Raw genomic sequence first — 23,620 nt, 5'->3', positions numbered from 1 at the left:
TAGTCATCTAACTGTAGGATTGGGGTTTTTTTTTTCCTGTCCTCAAGATATTCCTTACAGCATTTTAATGTGCTTAATGTACATGTGTATACATTCTTGTAGAAAAATTAGGAATATACTGCTGGGGTCTGTTAGTCCATCTGTTTATTTTACATGCGTGTATTTATACGAGGAATATTTTAGTTATTACACTTCACATCAGTGAAAAATTAACATCCCAGTGCATTTTTATACAGTTGATCTTCTATTATTGTTACAGTCAGAGAAGGGGCTGTAAAAATGGCTTTGTTTATGAGCAAACAAGTTCCTGTGTGTCTTCAAGTCAGTGGGAAGTTACACTAATGGCTTTGTAGTTAAGTATTACATTTTACAGTCTTTACCCTAGGGACATCAAGCACTTATTTTTCCAGTTTCTAAAATGCTGTATCTTGAGAGAATTCCATAAACCCATGTCTCCGTTTATTACGAGACTCTAATCATCAATAAAAGACACTTCAGACTTCTGGCACCTTGTTTCAAAGACAGTGAGACTCACTCCATCTGTTAACTGGCCCTAAAGCCTATGAGATTTTTTGTTGTTATTGTGGAGTAGTCAATAAGGCATGTGTGAGAGACGCTGGCAGTACAACAGAGAGACACTTGTCCCATTTGCAGGTCTTGATTTGAAGCAAAGAAATTGATAAAGAATTCAAGCTAAATCAGACAAAGTTCATCTGGAACATCTGCTGTAGATAAGGGTCACACATTTCTGCAATTATTTCATTGTGGTTTTTGTGTTGTCTTTGTTACTGTTCACTGTAATGAGAGAAACTGGATGTTTTTTTCTTGCTTAATTCTTATGTTTTTTTTCATGTTGGTTTCTTTCTTTTAGAAACTACCATTACATAACTGTTGGACACAATAAGCAAAACTTTAAACACACTCTTTGTTTGAACACGTGGTAGCCTGTCCATGCAACAGCTGCAGTGTTTTGCAAGTGATCACAAAACAGAAGTGACATTTTTTTCAATGTATAGATATAGAATATATCTACACAAAGATCTGTGTGCAGCTCTCTTGCTTCAAAATACCATGTCAGAAATTACAGATGGGCATCTTTTAGGTGTTGTTAAGCCTTCTACTTTTTTTGGACTCACCTAGTGAAAGATGTATGGGGTCAGCAATCTGATTAGGTAAATATCTCCTCTGGAGATCACAGTGAAATAATTAATTGTCTCTGTACCTCATTCTGCCTTTTGTACCTCTGTTTCACTGTCTATTTGTTCCTTGTCATGATGCTTGAGGTGAAAGAGTTTCCTCTGATTTCTCTGAAAAATCAGAGTTTCCTCTGATTTCTCAGTTTCCTCTGGTTTCCTTTCAGTAGAGCACAGATATAAATAGGTTGAAATTGATGCTGAAAAAAATCAACAGTGGCAAAATTAAAAGTGGGTGATGTTAGAGCACTTATAAATACAGAAACTGCAGAATCAAAAGGGGGGAAAAATAAAGCAAAGAAAAAAAAACAGCAGTGGGGAGAACTGCTCTTTTGATAAAGAAAAATCTAATGACAAAATTCAACCCCTCACCCCCAGCCACGAGGCCAGAAAAACACCAGCCCTCAGACATTCTCAGAGCACAGACTCTCCTCTTCTCTGCATCACCTCCTCCCCGTGTCCTTGGGCCAGAATTATGTACTTTAGTATTTTTATTTCCCTTAACAACATCATCAGAAGCCAGAATACTAAATACGAAATTTCCCTAGATCTCATTAATCAGTACTTTAATGCAAATCTTTGTAGAGACGAATGCTCCCAAATGATTTGGTAAATGACAGAAAGATTTTCTAAGTAATTTTAGTGTAAGATGCTTATTAGTCTCCCAGGACTTGTGATACCTCTTCTCAAAGCTTGGCCACTTTGTCCTATTCATAAAGCAAATAAACTATTTCTCCCAACTGAAAGAGTTTCATTATATTCCCAAAATTAGCATCTCTTTAGAACCCAAATACCCCTCTCTGCATTTATTTAGTTAATTAACAACACTTTGATCTCAGCAAGTCAAAATCCCTCATTTTGATAACTCCCCCAACATGTTCTCCTATGAAATGTCTGTTTCACAAAGCCCTTTACAAACCAGCCTATCAAAACAGCAGATTTGGGATAAACCTCACCAGCACCTTCCATCTAAACCTGCTGTGTGAAATAGTTACGCCAAGGCTCTTCTGCCTACTTTATTTTCCTTTGCCAAGGGCTCATTCTGTCAGAAAAGGAGACAAATTACCAGTAATGACAGACTTTAGCAGTAACTTTTCAGGTTTATATATATATAATATAATATAATATAATATATAAAGGGATATAAGGAAGAAACAACGAGGAAAAAAAAAAAAGCAGCACAACACTACAGCTTTTCCAAATTAAACTCTTATCTCTCTTACCTCTACATATTTCACAGCCCTAAAGATGGAAGGCTTGTAAATGAGATGCAATTTCTGATGCATTTCTATGCAATTGCATAAAACGATGCCACTTTAGGCAATTTTAAGTGCACATAGAAAGTGGTCTTGTAAAATTCCCCCAGAACTCACTAAAAATCCTCCAGGATATTACCTTTTTTCAATTTGAGGTGATGTGGGGGAAGTTATTATTTTTAGTAAGCTAAAGGTAAAATACGTTAATTATATGTAAAACTGGTTAGATCGTGCTCTGGAAGCTAAAGAGAGAATGATCTGAGGGCCCAACAAAAGATTTTGTCAGAATAAATGAAATACTGCCCTCTTCTGATTCAATTTGATCTTAGAAGTAGCTGCACTTGCAAACGAAGGACAGGTCTGAGGAAAAGAATAAAATGAGTTAAAAATAGGGCTTGACAGGTGAACTGCCTCCGCAGAGAATGTAGTGGGGAACTTCCATAATTTCTGTGTGGCAAATAACTTCCCACATCAAAGCAAGAGAGCCTGAATAAAAGCAGCTTGCACTTTATCTGTGTATCTGGGGGTAATTTTGTGATGTGGCATGTAATGCAAGCAGTAGATGGATGAATTAAAACTCACCTGGAAAACCTAGGGTTTTCCCCTAATTTAGGCATGGAACTTCTTGCTTGTCCAGTTTTGTGCATATTAAACTTTTTAAATGTCAAAAAACAATCCAAGCCACAGAAAAGCAAGTGCACTGGAGACCTGTCAAACACAAATATTCATTTGAGCTGCAAACTGCTCTGTGAGTGTTCTGCAAATATCACATGCCTTTGTTTGATGCCCTCTCCTATTTTTTTAGTGGTAACTATCACTAATTTCTGGCATTTTCAATTCTTTTTATTAATAAAATATTTCTCTAACTGCAAAATATGAGTGGGATACTGGTCTTTTGTTAAGTTAAAGAATTTTGCAGACCTACAAGCATAAAAATAATAAAAAATCAGATCATAGAGAAAAATGTACTTTGAGCCACTTCTCTGATCAGTTTGACTATTTTGATGGTAACCTCCTTACAGACTATTTCACACCAGACTGACATGCAGGGTTGTTCCTGCTGTAAGTTACCACATACTCTGAAAATCCATGGGATGTGAATGCTTGTGTCAAGGTTTCATTTGGCCTCTCTCACCTGTCCTCCTAGAGATTTCTATGAGTTCACCTTCAGTAGTGATCCCTTCGGTAATTTGAATCTTTCTTCATCATATAAATCAGGACATTTTCAGCAGAATTTAATGCACTTTTCTTGATCCCCAGGCTGTGCAGTGTGGTGGTGTGGGTTGTTAGGTTTTTCCCATTTACTGTATGTTTTTCCCTCTGAACCCCCCAGAGAGAGCTGGACTGTAAGGGAAGGCAAGGCAAGTGATTTGAAGGACTGTGACAAGGAAAAGAAGGACAGACGAGGGAGAAGATTTGAAGAGAGATTTAAGAAAGAAGGAGAGGGTGCTGGAAGAAGGATATAAGAGAGAGAGTTTGAGGCAGAGAAAAGATGAAAGACATAGGAGTGGTTTACTAAGTGGTGTGGATTTAGAAAGTGTAATAGTTGGGAAAATTTTAAAACGATGGGTTCTATGTTGTATGTTCTTTGTACTCCCTCCCCTAATTGTTATGCATAAGTTGATACATCCTCCCTACAAGTCCCTATTTTTAGCTCCTCTCAGATACTTGTATCTTTACCCCCTTTTCCCGCCGTTGTGTTACCCCTCCCCTTGTTTCCAATTGGCCCGAAGGTTGCAACTCCTCCCCTTGTCTCCCTAGTGATATTTTGTGATTGGATACCACAAAGAGGGAACTCCCATTTCTCCTCCCCTTCCCCAGGGTTTATAAGCTGTTGCACTCCTTTGTTCGAGGCTCAGCTTAGCTCAGCTCGGCTCTGCTCAGTAAAGTTTCTGTTCGACTGCTGACTGTCTGAGCCCTCCTTTCTTACACTCCGCTCCGTCGCGTGGAACATCTAGCTGGTGTTCAGGCTTCGCTCAGGGCAAAGAACCTGCGGAGTTGACCTCTCCGATCGCTGCGAGGGGCAACTCTTTTAACATTTGCTCCGGTGCCTGGGCTGGCTCGGGGTGAGGCCGAGGGGCTTCAAAATCAGCACCGCGACAGTGCAGAACATGATAGATCTACCTCGGACACATTCGCAGGTGTTACTCTGTGAAGCAGACTTGTTTTACACAAGGTATGGCTCCAATATTCATGGAGTAGTTGGCTGCCTTACTCACTCATGTCTGTCATGGGTTTTTTTTTAAGGTAAGAGTTTTAAATACACAAGAATATGTAAATGGGATGTACATACTTAATTTTCTGTACTAAAATAAATATAAGAGCATTTAGCAGAAAAGCTTTCAAGCAATTCATCCACACACAAAACTTTGTTCTTCACTAATTTACCTTGTACAATTCTTCCACTTACATGCTTTTAGGATCAGTAAAATGATCTTTCTGCTCATTGCTGAACCTTTAAGTATTAGAGCTAAAGTAAAAATTTGTATAACTATTTGTAACATGGGAAAACAATTTCAGAACTAAAAATGCAAAATAATGGCACTGCTGTAAGAGCCACTGGGCTGCTTAGAGCTGATACTACTGCAAGCATTTGTCTTGCTGGAACTTCATTTCTGTCAGTGGAGAAAATAGGTTAAAACACAAAAAGATTATTAAATTAGTCACAAAAACAAATGCTTGCAGGCTTTGTTGCTATAAACAATGGCAGTACTGGCAGTAGGTGTAGTTAAAACTTGCAGACTATGCCAGAAAAAGAAGGCATCATTGATTTTGTAAAATGAGCTATTTCAAATGAAGTAAAGCATCTTTCTGTACTTGTACAAATCTCTTCATAGGTTCATGTAACTCCAAGGAAACAAAGGGAATGTTCAACAATTTATATAAAAAATTGTACATCTGCTTACTCTGAAGCATTTCTCAGTATTTGCTCACACTGAAGTTGTGATGGTGGAAAGACCAATGAGTCTTTCCACCAAGTATTCTGGTTGAGCAATAGGTATTGATGAATTTACATTAGATTACATGTCAAAGACTTGCAAAATTTCTTCTAGCATGTTTCCAACAAGATACGACTCCACCATGATGAAATAAATGACTGCCCATCTGTCTTAGCCACACTTGTCTTGAGTTGCTGTTTTCCATTAGAATCACTCATATTTTTGTAATCTTAACAGTAGAAAACTCAGGGTGCTGAAAAAAAAAACAAAAACAACATGCACAAAACAAAGAATTACTGCTGGACCTGAAATGTTCTAACATATTTTGTAGCTTTTACATTTTTGTGGAAGGCATGTGTTTTGCTGGTCCTTTGTCATCCCTGTCAGAAACACATGAACTAGAATGTAGGATTTAAAACGCTGTTTATTAAAGCTTAGACTATCAAAAGTCAATAGCACAGATAACCCCACACTGTAGTAGGTGCTCTGAGGGTGTAGTACTGAACACACACACAGCACTCCATACAGCGCTCATCCAGAGCAAAGAATCTCCATTTTTTATTATTTCCTTTCAAGAAAACAATTCTTTTCATCATTTCTACAGTCAAGGTGATCATGAATGTTAATGTTGGTCCTGAAAAAGTACTGCCTGTGTGTCCTTAGTGCTACATCATCTAAAAATTCTGTTCTGATTTGTTTGTAGGAGCTGGTGAAACAGAAGATAAAGCGACAACTGACTGAGCAGCAAAGGTCTGCTCTGAGGCTATGACTGCAAAAAGGGAAGAGAAGTATTTACACTAAACAATGTTGAGAAAATAGGCACAACATTAAGTCAAGCTTGGATGCAGCCAGTTTCTGGGAATAATTAAAGCTCCTGTGGAACATCAGAAATGTACAGAACTGAAAGGATTATGCTAATTTACCTTTTATTTAAAGGAGCAATATCTTCTATGCAAACCAGGTGTTTTTCTGGAAACCAATAAATCTCATTCTCCTTCCTGTGATTTTGGCTGGGAGATTTTTGTGTTTCCAGTCAGAACTCTTGACTGTAATTTACATTGTATCAGTGGCAGTGGTGAAGATCAGGACAATAATTTTCAACAGTATTTAGCTGTAAATGAATCGTAGTGCTTGTTGTGCAGAGGATTGGAAGAAAAAGATTTAAAACCCATTTTTGCAATGATGCTGAATTTAAAAACATAAATTTAAACACCATACGGTGTACTTGCAAAGTCTACTGACGCTCTCAGGTAAAAAGTTTTGAGCCTTTAAAACACGTTATTATAACACAGATCCTATAGTACTTGTTTTTCTAATGTCTCTATAAAGATAACATTATTGGTTAGATGGCTCTCCAGCTGCTGAAAAGAAAGAATCATACCCTGGATTGCAGTGGAGCACATGGGGAAAGGAATAAAGGTTTGGCAACAAAATGATGACGAGAAATTGAGAGCCTTATATCTGCATACTGAAAGCAACCCTAATTAATTTTTCTGTTTAATTTTTAAGGGAAAAAAAACCAACCTCCCACACAAACAAAATCTCAAATAAAAACAAATTAAAAGTAACTGAATATTTACAAAGAAAAAATAATAAACTGCTCTGATTGTAGTGTGGCTTAGTTACCAGAAATGCATTTTTTCCCTAAAGTTTTTTGTCACATTCTAATTCTGTAGCACCTCTCATCTGCTCTGATTTCTGCTAGAAGAGCGGAGCAGCTGTTTCAACCACCAGATCTATTCTGGAAGAGCACTGAAGATGAGAAGCAGGAGGAAAACCAGCACTGGAGGGCAACATTTGCATCTGCAGGCAGCTATTCCAGGCCGCTGCAGCCTAAGAAGGGCTCAGAGCCAAGGGACACATGGTACAGCAGAGATTCCTGCTACATTCCATTTGTCTGCCTCTCTACACCCCTTCTGATCTTACTAACAGCAAAAAACAGCTTTGAAAAATTGAGCATTATATGCTTACATTAAAACTCTAAACACAATTGTTTCTATCTGCATAATTTGCATAAACACAACTTTTCTTCAATCACAAAAATATTTTAATTCAGTTCTATTAGGAAAAGGTCATCTCTGAAGACTTGCTGTTTATCAGTAACTTTATCTCATAACTGAAACTGACAGAAAATCTGCTTTCATATTCATTTTCCCATGCTCATAATGAGGAGTATTTATGTATTTTAGGAAAATTAACCTTTTGACTTGAACTGTAATGAACATGTTCAAGTTTTCCTCAGTGACACACTGCTCCAAACCAATCCCTGACCATGCACATTCCCAGAAACACCTCCAATGATCGTAATTTATCTAACAAAGTAAGGATCTTTAACAGGTCAGAGCAAGTAATTCCCCAAGAATAAACCAAGATGTAAGGTTTTAATTCACAGTGACAGTGACAACAATAATCAACTGGGAAACTTTTTATTCAGGCAACAAGATAGAAGTAAAACCTATTCTACCAAGCAGATCTTGTGCAGCAAAAGTCAAACAGCCAGTGAGAAAAGTACTAGAATTAAGGAAAGTTGTAGCAAATACCAGTCTTCTCCAAACTTGTTTCCAGTTTGGGGAAGTAACTGCCAAACTAGCAACTATAAAACCCTGGGTAATCTGGCAATATCACGTGCAAAGCAGTTTTAGTTAAAAAAAGTCATTCCCCAACACTCAAAGTGCATGCTACAATCATGCATCTCTCTCACCTACCTGGCAGGCTTGCACAGAAGCACCACCACTAGCCTACATCAAAAAGAGTACAATTTCAGTATTAACTCCTTGCAGGCAAAGGCCACACTCTGTGGAACTATCATCAAGGACTTCTGACACCAGTGAAGTGCTGTTCTTTGAGTTAGCTTCCTTCGGTTTCACATCTCTTACCACAGCAGATACAGCATGCATTTAGTTGGGACTGTCATGTGAGAGTTTAGGAAAGGAAGACTCCCTTGCTTTCCAGGTTATGCAGAGATGTAGTGAGCCCAGAGGTGCCTACATCCTCCCCTCCTTAGCCTGTTTGAGTGCCTGGGAGACCTTCAGAGATGGTATTTTAGAGTGTACAGTGCAGCACTTTAAGTCTGCACTAGAACTCTCACAAGCAGAGATGTACAAATGGAGCAGCCTTGACACTGGGGACATTCATGGTCCTAGTGACATAAAACATTATGTTTTACTGATCCTTGTGAACAGTAGTTTATCAACCTTATCAACCAGAATAAGGTTGATAAACTATTGTTAAACACACTGGTATCAGAAAGCACAAGCAGTTCTATCCCCTTGGAATAAAATTACCTGACAGGAACTCCTGTGGAAAAGCAGAGGGTTACAGCCTGTGAGCCATCCCAGAAGGAGTCTCTCCTGACCTCCCTCCCCCTTTAAGTTATATTTTCATGGTTTTCTTTGATGTGTGGAAAACACAAAGTTTCCTGCTGATGTCATTTCATGATTAGGTGGATTTTGAGTGACTTTAGTCACACATGTGAAGCATGTGCAGATTTTATTTCACTAGAGAATACACCTCCACAAGGTGTGTACATGAAAAGTGTCTTATCTGGAAAGTTCTCTAAGAATGCACACTACTGGACAAAAGTGTTACACAAAAAAGGAAGAAACTAGTTCTGGTGGAAGCAAAATTGCCGTGGATAAAAGTCCACTGACCAGAAAGCACAGAACAGCCTACAAGCATTCCCGGAGGCACCAACAGCCTGCATCCAATGGAGTCAATCAGCAAAGCCCTGGAAGTCTTTAAAAGCCTCTGGACCCAATCCTGTGCAATCTGCTTAGGCAGGGAGGTTGGTCTAGCTGACATTCTGTGATCTCTCCCACCTCACGCACTCTGATTCTGTGAAAATTATTGGCAAATCCAAATCCCTTCCAACAGTTCCTGTTACGTAATTTTCCTGCTGACTTTCAAGCTCTGTTGTTAACATTGCTCTCATGCACACAACTGGACATGAAGAGCTGAAAGAGGGAGGAAGACACAGCAAAATGCTGCAAAGCAACTTCTTTTAGGTATCTCCTCAGTGTTTATTTGTACTACCCTGCACAGTCTCACATGCTTTCTGGACACTGAGGCCTTTATTCACTGTGCAAATGAATAAACTCCTTCCTTAGATTTTTCCCTTGTGGAGCTATCCCCAGCGAAAAAGAGATGACTGTTTTACACTTGGTATTCAGCAGAAGTCGCGGGTTCTAGGTCTTTAACAAGGTCAAGGGTCTCATAGGTCTCTCAATTGTTTTTAACAATACTACTCCTGCAGCTGCACCACCAAGTATGGGCCTCTCCAAACAACATGGGAAGTATTCGGCTTAAGCAGCAAGTTACTTTACAAGATTTCTCATAATATTTAAAGAAGACCCTCTGTATCCTGAACCAAAGTGGTTCCAGTGGTTCATGTAGTGGAACAGCTGATAAAGCTTCAGGCGTTTCTCAAATCCTGCAGCTTTGGGAATTTTACCATGATAAGCAGAATAAAAAGAACTGCTGAAGCCACCAAACATCCCAGCTATTGCAAGCTCGTACTCTGCATGGCCATAGAAAGAAGCCGGATCGAAGATAATCGGACCAGAATCATCCTCAGCTACATTTCCTCCCCAGAGATCCCCGTGCAGGAGAGCAGGAATGATTTCAACATCACAGAAAAAACTGGGTATCTTCAGCTGCAGGGGAGAAAAGCAAGATATGTAAATTACTAAAATCATTCACTTTAAAATGTAGATGTTTATCTGCATACTTGAAGCAGATATTAAAACCCTGCATTTGAAAAGCCATAGGACTTGGTCAACAGAGATGCTGAGTACATCCAGAAGAATCTTATTTTTCATAAAAGGCAGCAGCAGAATAGCCATCTATTCATCAAAAATCTTTTTTGGCAAGAAAATAAAAAACCTTGAAACTCAGGTATTGACCAGGGTTAATAACAACAATAACTAACACTTCCTTATTAGAAAGCTCAAGGATGTCTCACCAAATTTCCAAAAAGTAGGACCCGAAGAGCCAGCACTGCAGTCACTTAATCAGGTGCAAACAGCAAATGAACAGACAACATGCAGGACAGAACTGCTTGTGTACATTTCTCATCAGAAACATGTTACAGAGAATGAGAACACAAACTGCATCCAGTATTTCCCAAACAGTAAGGCAAGGTGGTATCTGGCACTTTGGAATTCACTTTGGAATGTTAGCATAGGGTGATGTGGCAAATGCCATTATACCTTAGAATGAGGGCATTTTAATCCCTAAAACCTGGAGTCTCTTACCAACCTGGTGCAAACCAACAAAATTGGAACTTGGATTTAAGAAAATAAAATTTAAGTATACCCAGCTGTCCCAGTAACGAGAACTGAGGGAATTGCTCCTACCTGAAGCTGTGCCCAAAGTTCTCTTGCTTCTCTGTCACCTGATTCCTTTTCGACCATGTCCATCTGGGGCTGGATCCTTTGTCTGGCAAAGAAGGTCACCCAGTCACTCTGCCAATCATTCACCTGAAGGAACAGGACTGCAGATGTCAGTTCTACACCACAAAACAGGCAGATTTTCTTCTTTTCCAAATAAAACTTTTGAGGATCACACAGCCTTTGTGCTGGTACCATCCAGGACAGTAAATGCTGTAATTTAATTGAATGTTATCTTAAAACATTAAATTAGGGGAAAAGCTTTCTCTCAGTGATTAAAGTCCAAGAAATTCAAAAGCTATCAGTATCCAAAGCAGTCTGAAGTGCTGTCCAAAGCACTACCTTCCTTAGCAGGCTGAAACATGTTTTTTTATTTTCATGGCTCCAAAAAAATTCATTTATTTCCATTATGATAATTTTGATCCTCTGTGTCACTGAAGAGAAAACAAGATAAATTTAAAATTCTATCAGTCTAATAAAGTACAACCTACCTGTGGAAGATAACCACAGCAGGTAACTGTATGAAAGCCAAACTGATCCACAAACTGGACTTCCATTTGCCCTTGACCTTTACCTTTCAAACCAAACACAAAAATTCAACAACGATAAAATACTGAGCATCCATGACACAAATGAACCTTTAAAACTAAGCAATACTGCTTCTACTGTGAATAAAAAAAATTAATGTTCTTTTTATGGTTACGGTGTGATTGTTTTTCAAATTCAAAGTTTGATGTAAAGCAGCTATATTCTATTCTTCAAAATTGTATTTTGAGATTCTGGTATCTCCTTTGATACCATGTCCTTGTAGAAACTGTGGTTTGGGCTCTCAGGGATCAAAACTGAGTGTTTTGCTTACATAGACTCAAACAGAGTAAACAAAAGCAAAAAGAATCCCTGCCTGGGTCTGTTTCATCCAAACCTATTCTTGTGCTGTCTTCAGGGGAAGATTAACTTGTCCTGAAGCAGCAAAAGTCTACTTAAAAATTTTAACTGCTTTGTAGATTATTAGCAACTGGGTTAAATTTGCCAACAGCTGTGTACTGTACCAACTGTGCTCCCTTCTCTCTTCAGCTTCTCTCCAAGTTTCTGGTTATGAAGGTGAAGATCAGCCAGCTGAGTTCCAAGCAGTGCTGAATGTCTAAGAAACAAAAAAGTAACCTGAGTACCACTGACACATAAACACACCAGGTCTTGATATTCCAGGAGTTACTTGAACAGATTTATCAAGTAAGTAAAAGCAGTTCTACACCTGTAACAAAGTAATTTTTCAGTGTATTCCAGTTACAAACACTTTGTCTTCCTATCAAGACTTCAGATTAACCCAAAATATACTTACTTGGCTGTTTCTGAGACAACTACTGAAAGTGAGCAGCAAGCATAAATTTAATAACAATGAGAAACTATCAATTCTAACTTCTTTGTGATATCACTTCTGTAAGGACTTTCAGTAAGATATATGTAAGAAAACATGCACAACACATTATGCCTTTTTTTTAACTCTGGTAAACTGTGTTTGGGAAATAGAACCAAACAAGGCTGATCCTTTTCTTTCTAGTGCTGCTTCCAGCTGTTTTGTCTAATATGCCTAGATGATGAGAGAGTCACAGGGGCCGAGTTTATCATTGATTTTTAATAAAATCTCATCCTCTGCACAGTTCAGAAGAGTCATGTAGTAATTACAAACAGATATCACAACCAGTTGCCCCCCATGTTAACAAAATTACATTCCTTTTCCTGTCTTTGACCTTTCTCAACTTTCCCTGTTCTCAAGGCACTGTCATTTAAGGCAAAATTATTTCTTCAATTTGTTCCTGTTAACACAGGAAATCTGCATGCCAAAGGTACCATTTTTGACCCCAAAACAGCAACATCTCTGTCCTTTCTCTTAGGACTCACTGAGGGCTCTTCATGAATTAGAAACTCTAACAACAAACAGGACATGGGACAAGACTTTAAACTGGTTGCAGAAGTTCAGGGAGAAAGATGAGAAACTGGTCATGATCACCTCCCTAACAGAATCAGACAGAAGAATTCATCATATTAAGTGCTCATCACAGAGAGGGGTCAAAAGTTTGAAACTATCAAAATGATGGTAAGAGCTGAAAATACTGTAATCAAGATGAACTGATTTGAGGAAATGCCTCTGCACAATCATGCCAACCAATAATGTATTGGTTCTTTTATAGAGGGCAAGGACACAAAACAGGTGATCAGGCTGCTCATTTTCCTTTCTGTGAAAAGAAACCTTACTGTAAAAATCACCAACTACCTAAGCAAATAAACCCAAAACTAATCAAAACCCAGGCTCACATTGGGATGTATGATCAATTTGCTAGGTGAGGCATTATGAAGTGTTTTATACAGCTCTCTGCTGTGTGATTTCCCATATTGTCTCGACTCGCTTTAGAAAAAAAATAAACAGGTTTCCCCTATGAAACACGTAATTTATCATAACAGCCAAAATTTCTGGTTAAAGGAGGCAAAGATAACACTGTTTTACCTGTTCAAGCCCCTCATTTCCAAATGTTCCATCGCAAACGCAGTACTGCCCCCAGGCAGGTCTATAACTTTGATAGGTTTGGGCACTTTTATCACCTGTGTTTTCCAGATGGCTTCCAGACTTGCCATTTCTCCCTCAAACATTCTTCTGGCCTGTCAGATATTAAGGGAAAGTGTTACTGTCTACGAGCATCAGTCATAGGTAAAAAAAGCAATTCCACAAAACCAACTGCTTTTGTAAAACCTACACAGAAAGGTTGGAGGAAATGTTTATTCACACACAAGGTACAGACAGAACCACACCATCAGACTTGACAGTAACTCTACACTCACAGTAATTTCACTTCATAAAATGAGTGAAAATGACTTAGGTTCTAGAATGCTTTATAATTTAGAAAGTCTGTTTGCAACTGAAGGAATGCAAACTGCTAAGAGATAAGTAGGAGCTCCTTCAGCTGTGTCCCATCGGACTTGTGTTCCAGTGCTTTCACCGGAACGTTTTACCTCATGGGGGAAGGGTGTGGGTAGGAATCAACTGTAGCACCAAAATGCCTCTTATCACACTCGCACAACCCAAGCCACCACCATCTGCATTTGCTTGGAAGACATTCTGAATTTGGGACCTGTTACCTACACCAAGGAAAACCTACTCTCCCGAGGTCCTGCTCTGAGATCAGTGACACTCATCAAATGAAGAAATGTTTCTCTAATGTCAGGCAGGGGTTGCAGAAAGAGCACACAGGACATTTAACATATCTGATAAAAGCGAAAGCAGGAAAGGAGAATGAATAAAATAGAAAAGGAATGCTAGCCCTTTAGTAATGATCCATGCAGCACTAGACATCAATTTGCTGTAGACATCAACTAAAAATTCCAAAGCCTAGAGGCAATCACAGAATGATTTGTGCTGGAAGGGACCTTAAGACATCCATGAACACCACCTTGTCCCACCGTCTGCCAAGGCAGGGACACCTTCCACTACGCCAGGCTGCTGCAAGTCACACTGTCCTACCTGGTCTTGGATGTTGCCATGAATTTTCCTGGTTTGCTGAGCGTTCATATTAAAGGAGAAATGTGCAGTTTCTCACGCTGGTGAATTGTAAACACAGGACCATGTTTTGTAAATATTGGCAATGTTATGAATACTTTCTCCAAGACAAGGGGAGGTTGAATGACAGCCTCCTGGACCAATGTGACAGGAGAGGTGGCGATACCCTTCTCCAATCCATGGTCACCTTGCCACAGATATATAATGGAAAAATAAACTAAGGGCAAGTCTTCTGCCCTGCTGCTGTTGATGCACCCAGATCTGTGTCCCCAGTCTGTTTTCCTGGTTGGGCCTCCACAGTGATACTTGGACACTGCCAGGGATCCAGGGGCAGCCACAGCTTCCCTGGGCACCCTGTGCCAGGGCCTCACCACTCTCTGAGTCAGTAATTTCTTCCTAATATCTAACCTAAACCTACTCTCTGTCAGTTTGAAGCAATCCCCCCTTTCCCTGTCACTCCTGATCCTTGCAAAAGGTCTTTCCCCATCTTTTCTGTGGGCTCCCTTCAGGCACTGGAAGGTGCAATTATGTCTCTACAGAGTGTTCTCCTCTGCAGGCTGAACAATCCCAGCTCTCCTAGCCTCTTCTCATGGTGCTCCATCCCTCTGACCATCTCTGGGAGACATCTCTGCCTGTCCTTTTGCCTCAAGAGTGAAGACCTGCTGAGTTACCATGGCATGAGTTAGCTGTGTCCATAGGAAAACGGGAAATACTGTGTATTTGTCTAAGCATCACACTTGGCTAAAGCCAGCTGCTCAGAGTAAGAACTGCTAATGCACAGCAGCTGCTGCACACACAGCATAGCATTTACAGCACTTCAACGAAGTTTGCTTTAATCAGCGCTCAAGATCCACACACAGGCAAAAGCATACAAAATTAAATTGCTGAATAGAACATCTATCCAGGTCTTTTTTTTCCCCCAAGCCTGATCGTGCAGCTAAATACAGAATTAGCAAAGTCCTAAGGAAGGGCTACACCAATTCAAACTCTCTTCTGTGAAGCAGGATAACCTTCCTGCATTATCCCATCTTACCACCCCGATTCAGCTCCCCAGCTTGATCAGAAATGGTTGAGAAATTTGGAAGAGATATAGTGGCACGCATACTTTCAAACACATTTGCCTGCTATGAAGGGCAAATACAAGTTTTGACTCCTGTTCCGCCACTGAATCTATTTACGTGACAAACACAAGTACATAGTATCATTAAAGTAAATTCCACCTGATCTCCATTTTCGCAAAGGATGCTGAAGAAATAAGTTGCATTGTACTTGTCTCCACCAAATGCAGGTATCTGCCTTCGACAGTATGTTCCAGATATTGAAAGGACAAAGCAGAAAAGCTTGAGCAATTGTGAAAAAATATCACTTACCGAGAAATCTCTTTCTTGTGGGCAGGGAATTAGAAGTTTTAGTTAAAACCACAGAAGGCACACACCCCATCAGCAGACAATTTTATACCTACTGAGTTGCCTTAGCCACTGTCACAGCACTTGCAGACACCTTTAAACCACTGCTCCCCTCCGTAAATGACAACAGCGCATCATGGCACTGCATGTTCTGGACCAGCAACACTGATATCACATCATTCCACCAGAGAATCGACCACGCTGGAAAAGACTTCACAGATCATCAAGTCCAACCTTTGACCCATCTGCACTGTCACACACACCACAGCATTGAGTGCCACGTCCAGGGGTTCCTTGGCTACCTCCAGTTCTCCACCATCTACCAGGGCAGCCCCTTCCAGTGCTTAGCAACCTTTTCCAGGAAGAAATTGCTGCTCATGTCCAACCTCAGCCTCCCCTGGCCCAGCCTGATGCCATTCCCTCTCCTCCTGTCCGTGTTCCCTGGGAGCAGACCGCCCCCCCCGGCTGTCCCCTCCTGTCAGGGAGTTGTGCAGAGCCAGAAGGTCCCTCCTGAGCCTCCTTTTCTCCAGGCTGAGCCCCTTTCCCAGCTCCCTCAACTGCTCCTGGTGCTCCAGACACTTTCCCAGCTCCGTTCCCTTCTCTGGACAGGCTCCAGCCCCTCGATTCCCTGTAGTGAGTGGCCCAGAACTGGACACAGCACTCGAGGTGGTCCCTCAGCAGTGCCAGCACAGGGATGGTCACTGCCCTGCTCCTGCTGCCACACCAGGCCCGGAATGCTGCTTCCAATTGCGGCTCCTGTCCACCCCGGCACCCCCAATCCCCACCCCCGCCACACCTCCGACCGAGAGCTGCTCTTCACGAACACCCGGCCGTGGTCCGTGTCGTAGCTCTGGCCCTGGCTGATGCAGCCAGCCCCCGTGTGCCCGGTCGGCCGCAGCACGGCCGTGCCGAGCGCTCGCTTCAGCTCGTCCTCCATGGCGGCGACTGCTGGGGCGGGGACGGGCGCGCAGGGACGGGCCGGGAAGGGGCGGGGCGGGACGGAGCGGGCAAAGTGAGGCGGCTGAGGGAGCCGAGCGCTGCTGTCAAAAGATTCTCTACGTTCCTGGTATGCCAATTCTCCCGTTCAGGATTATGTGATTTTGTAATTGGTTCGGAGGGAGAGGAGAGGAGAGGAGAGGAGAGGAGAGGAGAGGAGAGGAGAGGAGAGGAGAGGAGAGGAGAGGAGAGGAGAGGAGAGGAGAGGAGAGGAGAGGAGAGGAGAGGAGAGGAGAGGAGAGGAGAGGAGAGGAGAGGAGAGGAGAGGAGAGGAGAGGAGAGGAGAGGAGAGGAGAGGAGAGGAGAGGAGAGGAGAGGAGAGGAGAGGTAAATCAAATAATTACAGAGTCACATAATATGTTGACTTCGAAGTGACCCAAAAGAACCATCAAGTCCAACTCGCAGCCCTGCACAGGACATCCCCACTATCCCATGCACCTAAGAGCATTGTGAGAAAATATTTTTCTTAAAATCTGCACAGCTGCATAGTAGAGGCACTGCCTCCTCAGGTTCTACCGATAAATTTATTATAAAGCCTTAAAAAAAAAAACCAGAAAAAACTCAGCTTCAAATAGGATAATAGGCAACTACAGAAGTTACAACGCTGAAACTTCTTTAATAGAAAAAAAAATGCTGCTAACTTGTATCATCTTAAATAAATAAGACAAGTCATTAAGTTTAAGTAATTAAACTTAAGTTTAATTACCTAATTAAGTAATGACATATGTAATCTTACAAGCATGAACCTAAAATTTCAAACAAATAAGGTATACCTGATGGACATGTCCTGGCTGAAGCAGACAACGGATGCCAGGACTCAGCTCGCTGTGGCCAAATTTCTGTAATAGTCTCTTAATGTAAGACAGATTGTCGTGCAGATACTGGCATCCATCCTTCACTGTAGCTGAAGCTACACTAAGAAAGAAAGACTAAAAGAAAAAATAAAGGCATTTAAACATTTCTGCGTAGTTTAGAATTTCATGTTCTTCGCGTTAAAGCAGCACCAAAGACAGCTCAAGTGCGTGGAGTCTGAAGGCTGAACAACTTTGGCTTAGTTTCCCAAAAACCCAAGTCAGCAGACGTCGAGTATGAGCATCAGTGGAAATTACACATGGTATCCCTTTGTCTCCTGGCACAGCACTAGGGAATTTGAAACAATAGCTCTGCCCAAAACAGGTTAGCAATCTAGCAAAAAACTACACAGACCACAGCCGACATGCCTAAAAGTTCGTAAGGATCTTAACAATTCTGATACTGAAGTTGTGGAATGTTTGTGTCAAATCAGAGAAGTCTGCAGAGTATCAGGGCATGTCCAGGTGGCCACTGTGACCTCACATGTAACGTCATGTCTGCGAAGCTCTGTCCTCACAAGGGACGCCCCCCGGAGTACTGTGACCTCAGCGCGGATGCCGGTCCCTCGCTGCTGCGGCTCCGCTATAAAAGCGGGCGCGCCGTCCCGCGCCCGCCCGCGGCAGCATGGCCCGGTACCGCCGGCGCTCCCGCAGGAGCCGCAGCCGCAGCCGCAGCCGCAGCCGGCGCCGCCGCTCGCGCCGCCGGGGCGTGCGCAGGAGGCGCCGGGCCTCGCGCCGCTCCGCCTACCGCCGGCGCCGCCGCAGCAGCCGCAGACGCCGCCGCCGGCGCTGAGCGAGTGCGGGGCTGGGCCTCTCACGGCCCGAGGAGCGCGCAGAGCGCGGCCGTGGTGCGGGGCTGGCGGTGCCAATAAAGGCCGGCAATTCTCACGAGGCTGTGCGTGTGCCGTCCCTGCGCGTCCCTACGCGTCCCCGCCTGCCCCTGCGGGTCCCTGCGGCTGTGAGCGCCGCAAGCCCCGGGCCCCCCGCGGGAGGCTCCGCTCCCATCGCCGATTTCTTGCAAGCTTGTGACATAGGCCAGGGTCAGAGTGTGAGGGCATGAACCTTCATTTGGTGTCTTCTGGTTTTGTGAGTTTGTGTTTTTCCTAGGACATCCTTTTGTGACAGCTTGAGTTTCTCTTTGGCAACTTTGATTTGGAGTTTCAAACACCTGTCATGTGAACGAGCAGGGCAGTGCTCCTGTCGCGTTACACATCACTTGGGAGTGGAGAAGAACTGTGTGCCTGAAGGGATTCCAAGAAAATACTGAGCGATCTTTGGTTGCCTCATGGTGCATATCCCTGGGTGGCCCTGAGTGTCCATGGGTGTCTGCTCGCTGCAAGCCCCGGGCCCCCCGCGGGAGGCTCCGCTCCCATCGCAAAGCCTCCCACAAATGGGGCTCGTGTCCCAGGACAGCCGTGTCACCAACAGCCTTCCACAGCCGTCCCTGGCCTGGCCGCACAGGCGCCCAGTGTCACACACGGGCCCCGCTTGTGCAGAACTGCACATGCCGTGCTGCTCCTGTCCCAAGCCTGCTGGCGGCAAAAAATGGCCTGAGGCTTGGCGTGAGGGCAATGTCCCTGAGTGGCAGCTTGCCCCGATGTCCCTGTGTTTGTCTTAAACTCTGTTTTCATATTTCTGAAGATCAAGGTCTTATAAACTGAAAAAAGCAGGAAAAAGTTGAAAATTATCTCTTTAAGCCCCCCAACCCACAAAACATTAAGGAAATACCTGATGCCTGCTAATTTTCTGAAGTGCCACACGATCACTGCACCTTGAAAGGGAATGCTCTGAAAGGACTACTAAGAATCAGATTTATCACAATGAGAATTTGGGTTTTCAGAAACAATTTTCCCACCATATAATTACGGGCATTTTTTATTGTTCTTTTGCCCCATCTCAGACCTGCTGTGCACAGCTGCCGGGGGATGTTGGCAGCAGCTGGGCAAGGTTTTCTCTTCAGAGATGATTGTTGGTCTTCCCAGCAACCAGTGCCTGCAGACTCTGCAGAAACGCTGCAAACTTCCTGCTGCAAACATCACACACCTACACAGAGCAATAACTATGGAGAGAGCAGCAGGAAATTTCCATTTTTCCCTGTGACTTTCTCCCCACAGCCTAAACAGTGTCAGGCACTGATGGACAATCGCTCCTCCTCTACCCAAACTCCCGTGTTTAGTCCAGCACAGGTACAACCTCTGCCCCAGAACTCTGGCCATGCACTGATTTGGAGCTTCCCTGAACACAAACCTGGGTCACAGGGGCTGGTTTTGAAACTGGATTTGCCTTTGAAGTCGGCCCTGCTTTGTGTGGTGGTGTTGGACAAGAACCTTTAGAGATCAATGCCAGCAGGGCTTGTCCTACATTTCTGTGGCTGTCGAGCTGCATTTGCCAGGGACTCCAATGGCACCAAGGCCAGCTGAGCACTTGCAGGTTTAGCCATCAGACCCTTCTTTAGTATCCACTCTCAAATGTCGCGGTGCCACTAGAGACCACAGTCTCTCTGCCTGCCAGACTAGCTCAGGCACGGCAGCAGTTGTCTGAGGATCAGCCAGCAAGACGCGCAGGCTGGGCTGATTCCTGTGGGTTCTTGGCTCCTGAGAGCTTCAGTGGCTGGTGTAGATGCGCTGACCACGACGGAGGAAAGAAAGGAGGAGCCAGCAGGGTGAACCAACAGGGGATTTATTGAGGGGTAGGAAACAACCTCCTCACCACCTGCACGACAGCCTCAGCTAGCCACCCAGGCTACTGTGACACAGGGTTTTATGCCAAGGTGGTGAGGGGCGTGGTGAGGTGGCAATGACCAATAAGCTTGGGCTCAGGGGGTGGTACAACCACGGGGTGATCTTACACAGACCAACCGGGGATAAGTAGGAGTGGTTTACATAGACAGAGGGGGAAGATTGACATATAACTGTCACTGGCAGTTATATAACTTAGGCGATTTCCAGACTGAACCAACTGGGGAAAATGGGGTACATAGAATAAACCATTACAATAAACTTAATAAACTTGACAGTCATAATTTTGCACCACCACACTCAAAAGGCTCAGTCGTGCTCTGGTCTTTCTGTAGCTGAAGCACAAATAAAAGGTCCTTCTGCCGGTCTCTGGTGACTTGATTCCTGTTCTTGCCAAAAGGCACAGATGGCACATGGTCACTTCATAAAAGACAACGGGAAATATCAAAGGGTGATCCCTGGTATCCTAAACACCACTTGGAGACAGAGTGCAGACAAAGGCAAAAAAAAATTAAAACGTGAAGTTTATGGATATTGATAGTTCTCCAACACAGACATTTTTAGAAGTTGAACTACAACTTGTATTTTTCTTCTTTTAAAGTAGACAGTAAAGAAAATAATAGAATTGGCCGTTTCTTTCCATGCACAGCAAGGACACCAGTAATAATTGAAGAATTGGCACCCAGCAATGTCAGCTGCCTACTGAGCACCACGTAGGTGATGGTACCACACTGGTAAGGAAGATGGCAGCCAAGAGAAGGGATGTGGAGGCCTGGAGCCCAGGAGTACTTGAGGATCCACAGGATGCCCAGGGCTCTATTTTCAGCACAGGAACATTAACTTCAAGGTCAGTTCCTCCAAAGCAGAAGAGTGAAAACTGCACCAACTGTGCAGGTCCCAGTGTCATTGAGCACCTGGCACTGCTTCTGAGTGCCAGTTCTGTTAGAAATGACACGCTTGACATGGCCAATATATGAAGCAGCAATTCCATTTAATAATTAATTAATTAGCCTGGTAAAGTGTAAGCAAAGACAGTGTGTTGGGCACAGTGGAAGGATTTTCCCTTCCGACTGCACACTGATTGCTGTGGGATTTTATTTGCTATGTTCATACATATTCATAAGCTTTCTCAGCAGTTTCCATTTCTAGTTTTAATGTCACAATTCAATACTTAACAGTCATAAATTCATATTTTGTCCTCTACAATTCTATAGGCTATTGTGATCTATTTTGATATTTCAATATTCCACAATGTACGTCCAGGATATGATTTTCAGATAGTGGGATGCGGCTTCCAGATATGGGGGTCCCGTTTCTGTTTTCCAGGTCCATCAATCTCCGATAATGATGTCCAGTTTCCCTCTTTGGGAGCCATAAATCAGTGAGCTGAAGTCTTGTTTTCGTGTCCAGAATGTTTTCCCACCTTTTGTGAAGGCCTGGGCCCCCTTCTTACTTTCTTCTTTTGTCGAAAAGCCTTTTTACAATCTAAAACTACAGTTAAAAATTCTTTAATAAAAAGCAAGCTCCTAAGGTTATAATTAAAAGGCACTTATTACATGATAGCTTGAGACTTATAATAGGTAATTGCAAGCAAAAGATTTATTCAAAAACTTCCTTCCATGCTTTCCTCAGTTATTTAGTAGAACTCATCTTTATAACTGTCACATGGCCATGTTCCACAACTACAATTACACAGATTTTCTTCATTTCCCTGACAACAAACATAACTTTGTATTTCACACTTCCACTTGGCACTAGTCATTCCACCATCCTTCCCAGCTCCAGCACTGGATCTCCACACAACCCTCTTTTGTTTTCCTGGTTCTCCAGTGATCAAACACACGTTTGGCTCCTGAGAGTAGAAGCCACCTGACAGATGAACTTCAGCAGTACCAGGAGATCCCAGTGTAACAAATGACTGAACTGCATGTCCATGAGCACCACTTCAGCATCTCCGTTTGACCAGCCCTATCTAAGACCCAGGACAAAATGAAATAATTTTTTTTTCTTTTCTTTTCCTTGTAAAGGTTGCTGCTATTAGAGGAGAGTCAGGGAGTGAGGGTGCAGCGGAGCCCTTTGTGAGGCCAGCGCTTCGCAGAGGCGACGTCCCCGCTGAGGTCACGGCGGGGCCGCCCGGCTCCGCTATAAAAGCGGGCGCGCCGCCCCGCGCCCGCCCGCGGCAGCATGGCCCGGTACCGCCGGCGCTCCCGCAGGAGCCGCAGCCGCAGCCGCAGCCGGCGCCGCCGCTCGCGCCGCCGGGGCGTGCGCAGGAGGCGCCGGGCCTCGCGCCGCTCCGCCTACCGCCGGCGCCGCCGCAGCAGCCGCAGACGCCGCCGCCGGCGCTGAGCGAGTGCGGGGCTGGGCCTCTCACGGCCCGAGGAGCGCGCAGAGCGCGGCCGTGGTGCGGGGCTGGCGGTGCCAATAAAGGCCGGCAATTCTCACGAGGCTGTGCGTGTGCCGTCCCTGCGCGTCCCTACGCGTCCCCGCCTGCCCCTGCGGGTCCCTGCGGCTGTGAGCGCCGCAAGCCCCGGGCCCCCCGCGGGAGGCTCCGCTCCCATCGCAAAGCCTCCCACAAATGGGGCTCGTGTCCCCGGACAGCCGTGGCACCCAGAGCCTGCACATGCCGTGCTGCTCCTGTCCCAAGCCTGCTGGCGGCAAAAAATGGTCTGGGGCTTGGTGTGAGGGCAATGCCCCTGAGTGGCAGCTTGCCCCGAAGTCCCTGTCACTGTCAAATCTCTCTTGTGCCAGGGATGGGGCCCTGAATGCCCACGTGAAAGGAACACAGAATGAGGTCTGCACAGAGCTCTCAGGTCACTAAATCCCAACGTTATCCCAAAACTACCAATCCCACCACTAAGTCATGTGCCAAGTGCCAAATTTATCCTCTCTTTCAATCCCTCCGGGAACAGTGACAGCACCACAGTCCTGGGCAGTCTGTTCCACTGTTGCATAACAGTTCTTGGTGAAGCAGCCTTTCCAAACTGCCAAGTACACCTTCCCAAGTGCAACTCCCAGCACTTTCCTCTCATCCTTTTTCTTGTTCCCTGGGAGAAGAGCCTGGTGCCAGCTGGCTACAGCCTTCTGTTTGCTGCACCGGGCTCCATCTTTGGCAGGTGGTGGCTCCAGCACTTTGGGTCTGTGATCTGGGCAGTCCATGAGACTCTTTGAAGTTTTGGAAGGACAGCAGAGCAGAACAGCACTTTTCTCAAGGGTGGTGAACACAGTACCACAACCTTGCACAAACAGACAAAGGAGGTAACTTAGGCAAACATAAGCAATGCCAAACGCAAACAGGACATTTTTA

General features: G+C 43.8%; 1 protein-coding gene across 2 annotated transcripts; it reads right to left on the bottom strand.

Moving 5' to 3' along the window:
- Nucleotides 1–5,112: 5,112 nt before the first annotated feature.
- On the bottom strand, nucleotides 5,113–16,693 carry LOC134563746 (ketosamine-3-kinase-like). 2 transcript variants are annotated; one of them, XM_063421990.1, is made up of 7 exons: nucleotides 16,528–16,693; nucleotides 13,279–13,430; nucleotides 11,825–11,916; nucleotides 11,267–11,349; nucleotides 10,743–10,865; nucleotides 9,904–10,040; nucleotides 5,113–5,641 (listed from the first exon to the last, which is right to left on the bottom strand). In XM_063421990.1, the coding sequence occupies exons 1-7, from the start codon at nucleotides 16,666–16,668 to the stop codon at nucleotides 5,599–5,601; spliced, it is 771 nt and encodes a 256-aa protein (XP_063278060.1). In that variant the 5' UTR covers nucleotides 16,669–16,693; the 3' UTR covers nucleotides 5,113–5,598. The 2 variants fall into 2 exon arrangements, with proteins under 2 accessions (XP_063278060.1, XP_063278059.1); XM_063421989.1 differs by lacking the exon at nucleotides 5,113–5,641 and having other exon boundaries at nucleotides 7,799–10,040.
- Between the last annotated feature and the right edge of the window lie 6,927 nt (nucleotides 16,694–23,620).

This window comes from Prinia subflava, chromosome Z, assembly GCF_021018805.1.
Source record: "Prinia subflava isolate CZ2003 ecotype Zambia chromosome Z, Cam_Psub_1.2, whole genome shotgun sequence".
In the NCBI taxonomy this organism is placed as follows: Eukaryota; Metazoa; Chordata; class Aves; order Passeriformes; family Cisticolidae; genus Prinia; species Prinia subflava.
Note: the sequence above shows the minus strand (reverse complement) of the source record. Positions and strands in the feature narration are given on the sequence as shown.

What these genes read in the sequence shown, in the direction of transcription:
- LOC134563746 (XM_063421989.1), bottom strand. Translation starts at nt 16,668, where the DNA reads ATGGAGGACGAGCTGAAGCGAGCGCTCGGCACGGCCGTGCTGCGGCCG. An exon ending in GAGAGAAGGGAGCACAGTTG is followed by an intron (nt 11,350 to 11,824) that starts GTACAGTACACA and finishes TTGGTTTGAAAG; the next exon opens with GTAAAGGTCAAGGGCAAATG. An exon ending in AACTTTGGGCACAGCTTCAG is followed by an intron (nt 10,041 to 10,742) that starts GTAGGAGCAATT and finishes TCTCCCCTGCAG; the next exon opens with CTGAAGATACCCAGTTTTTT.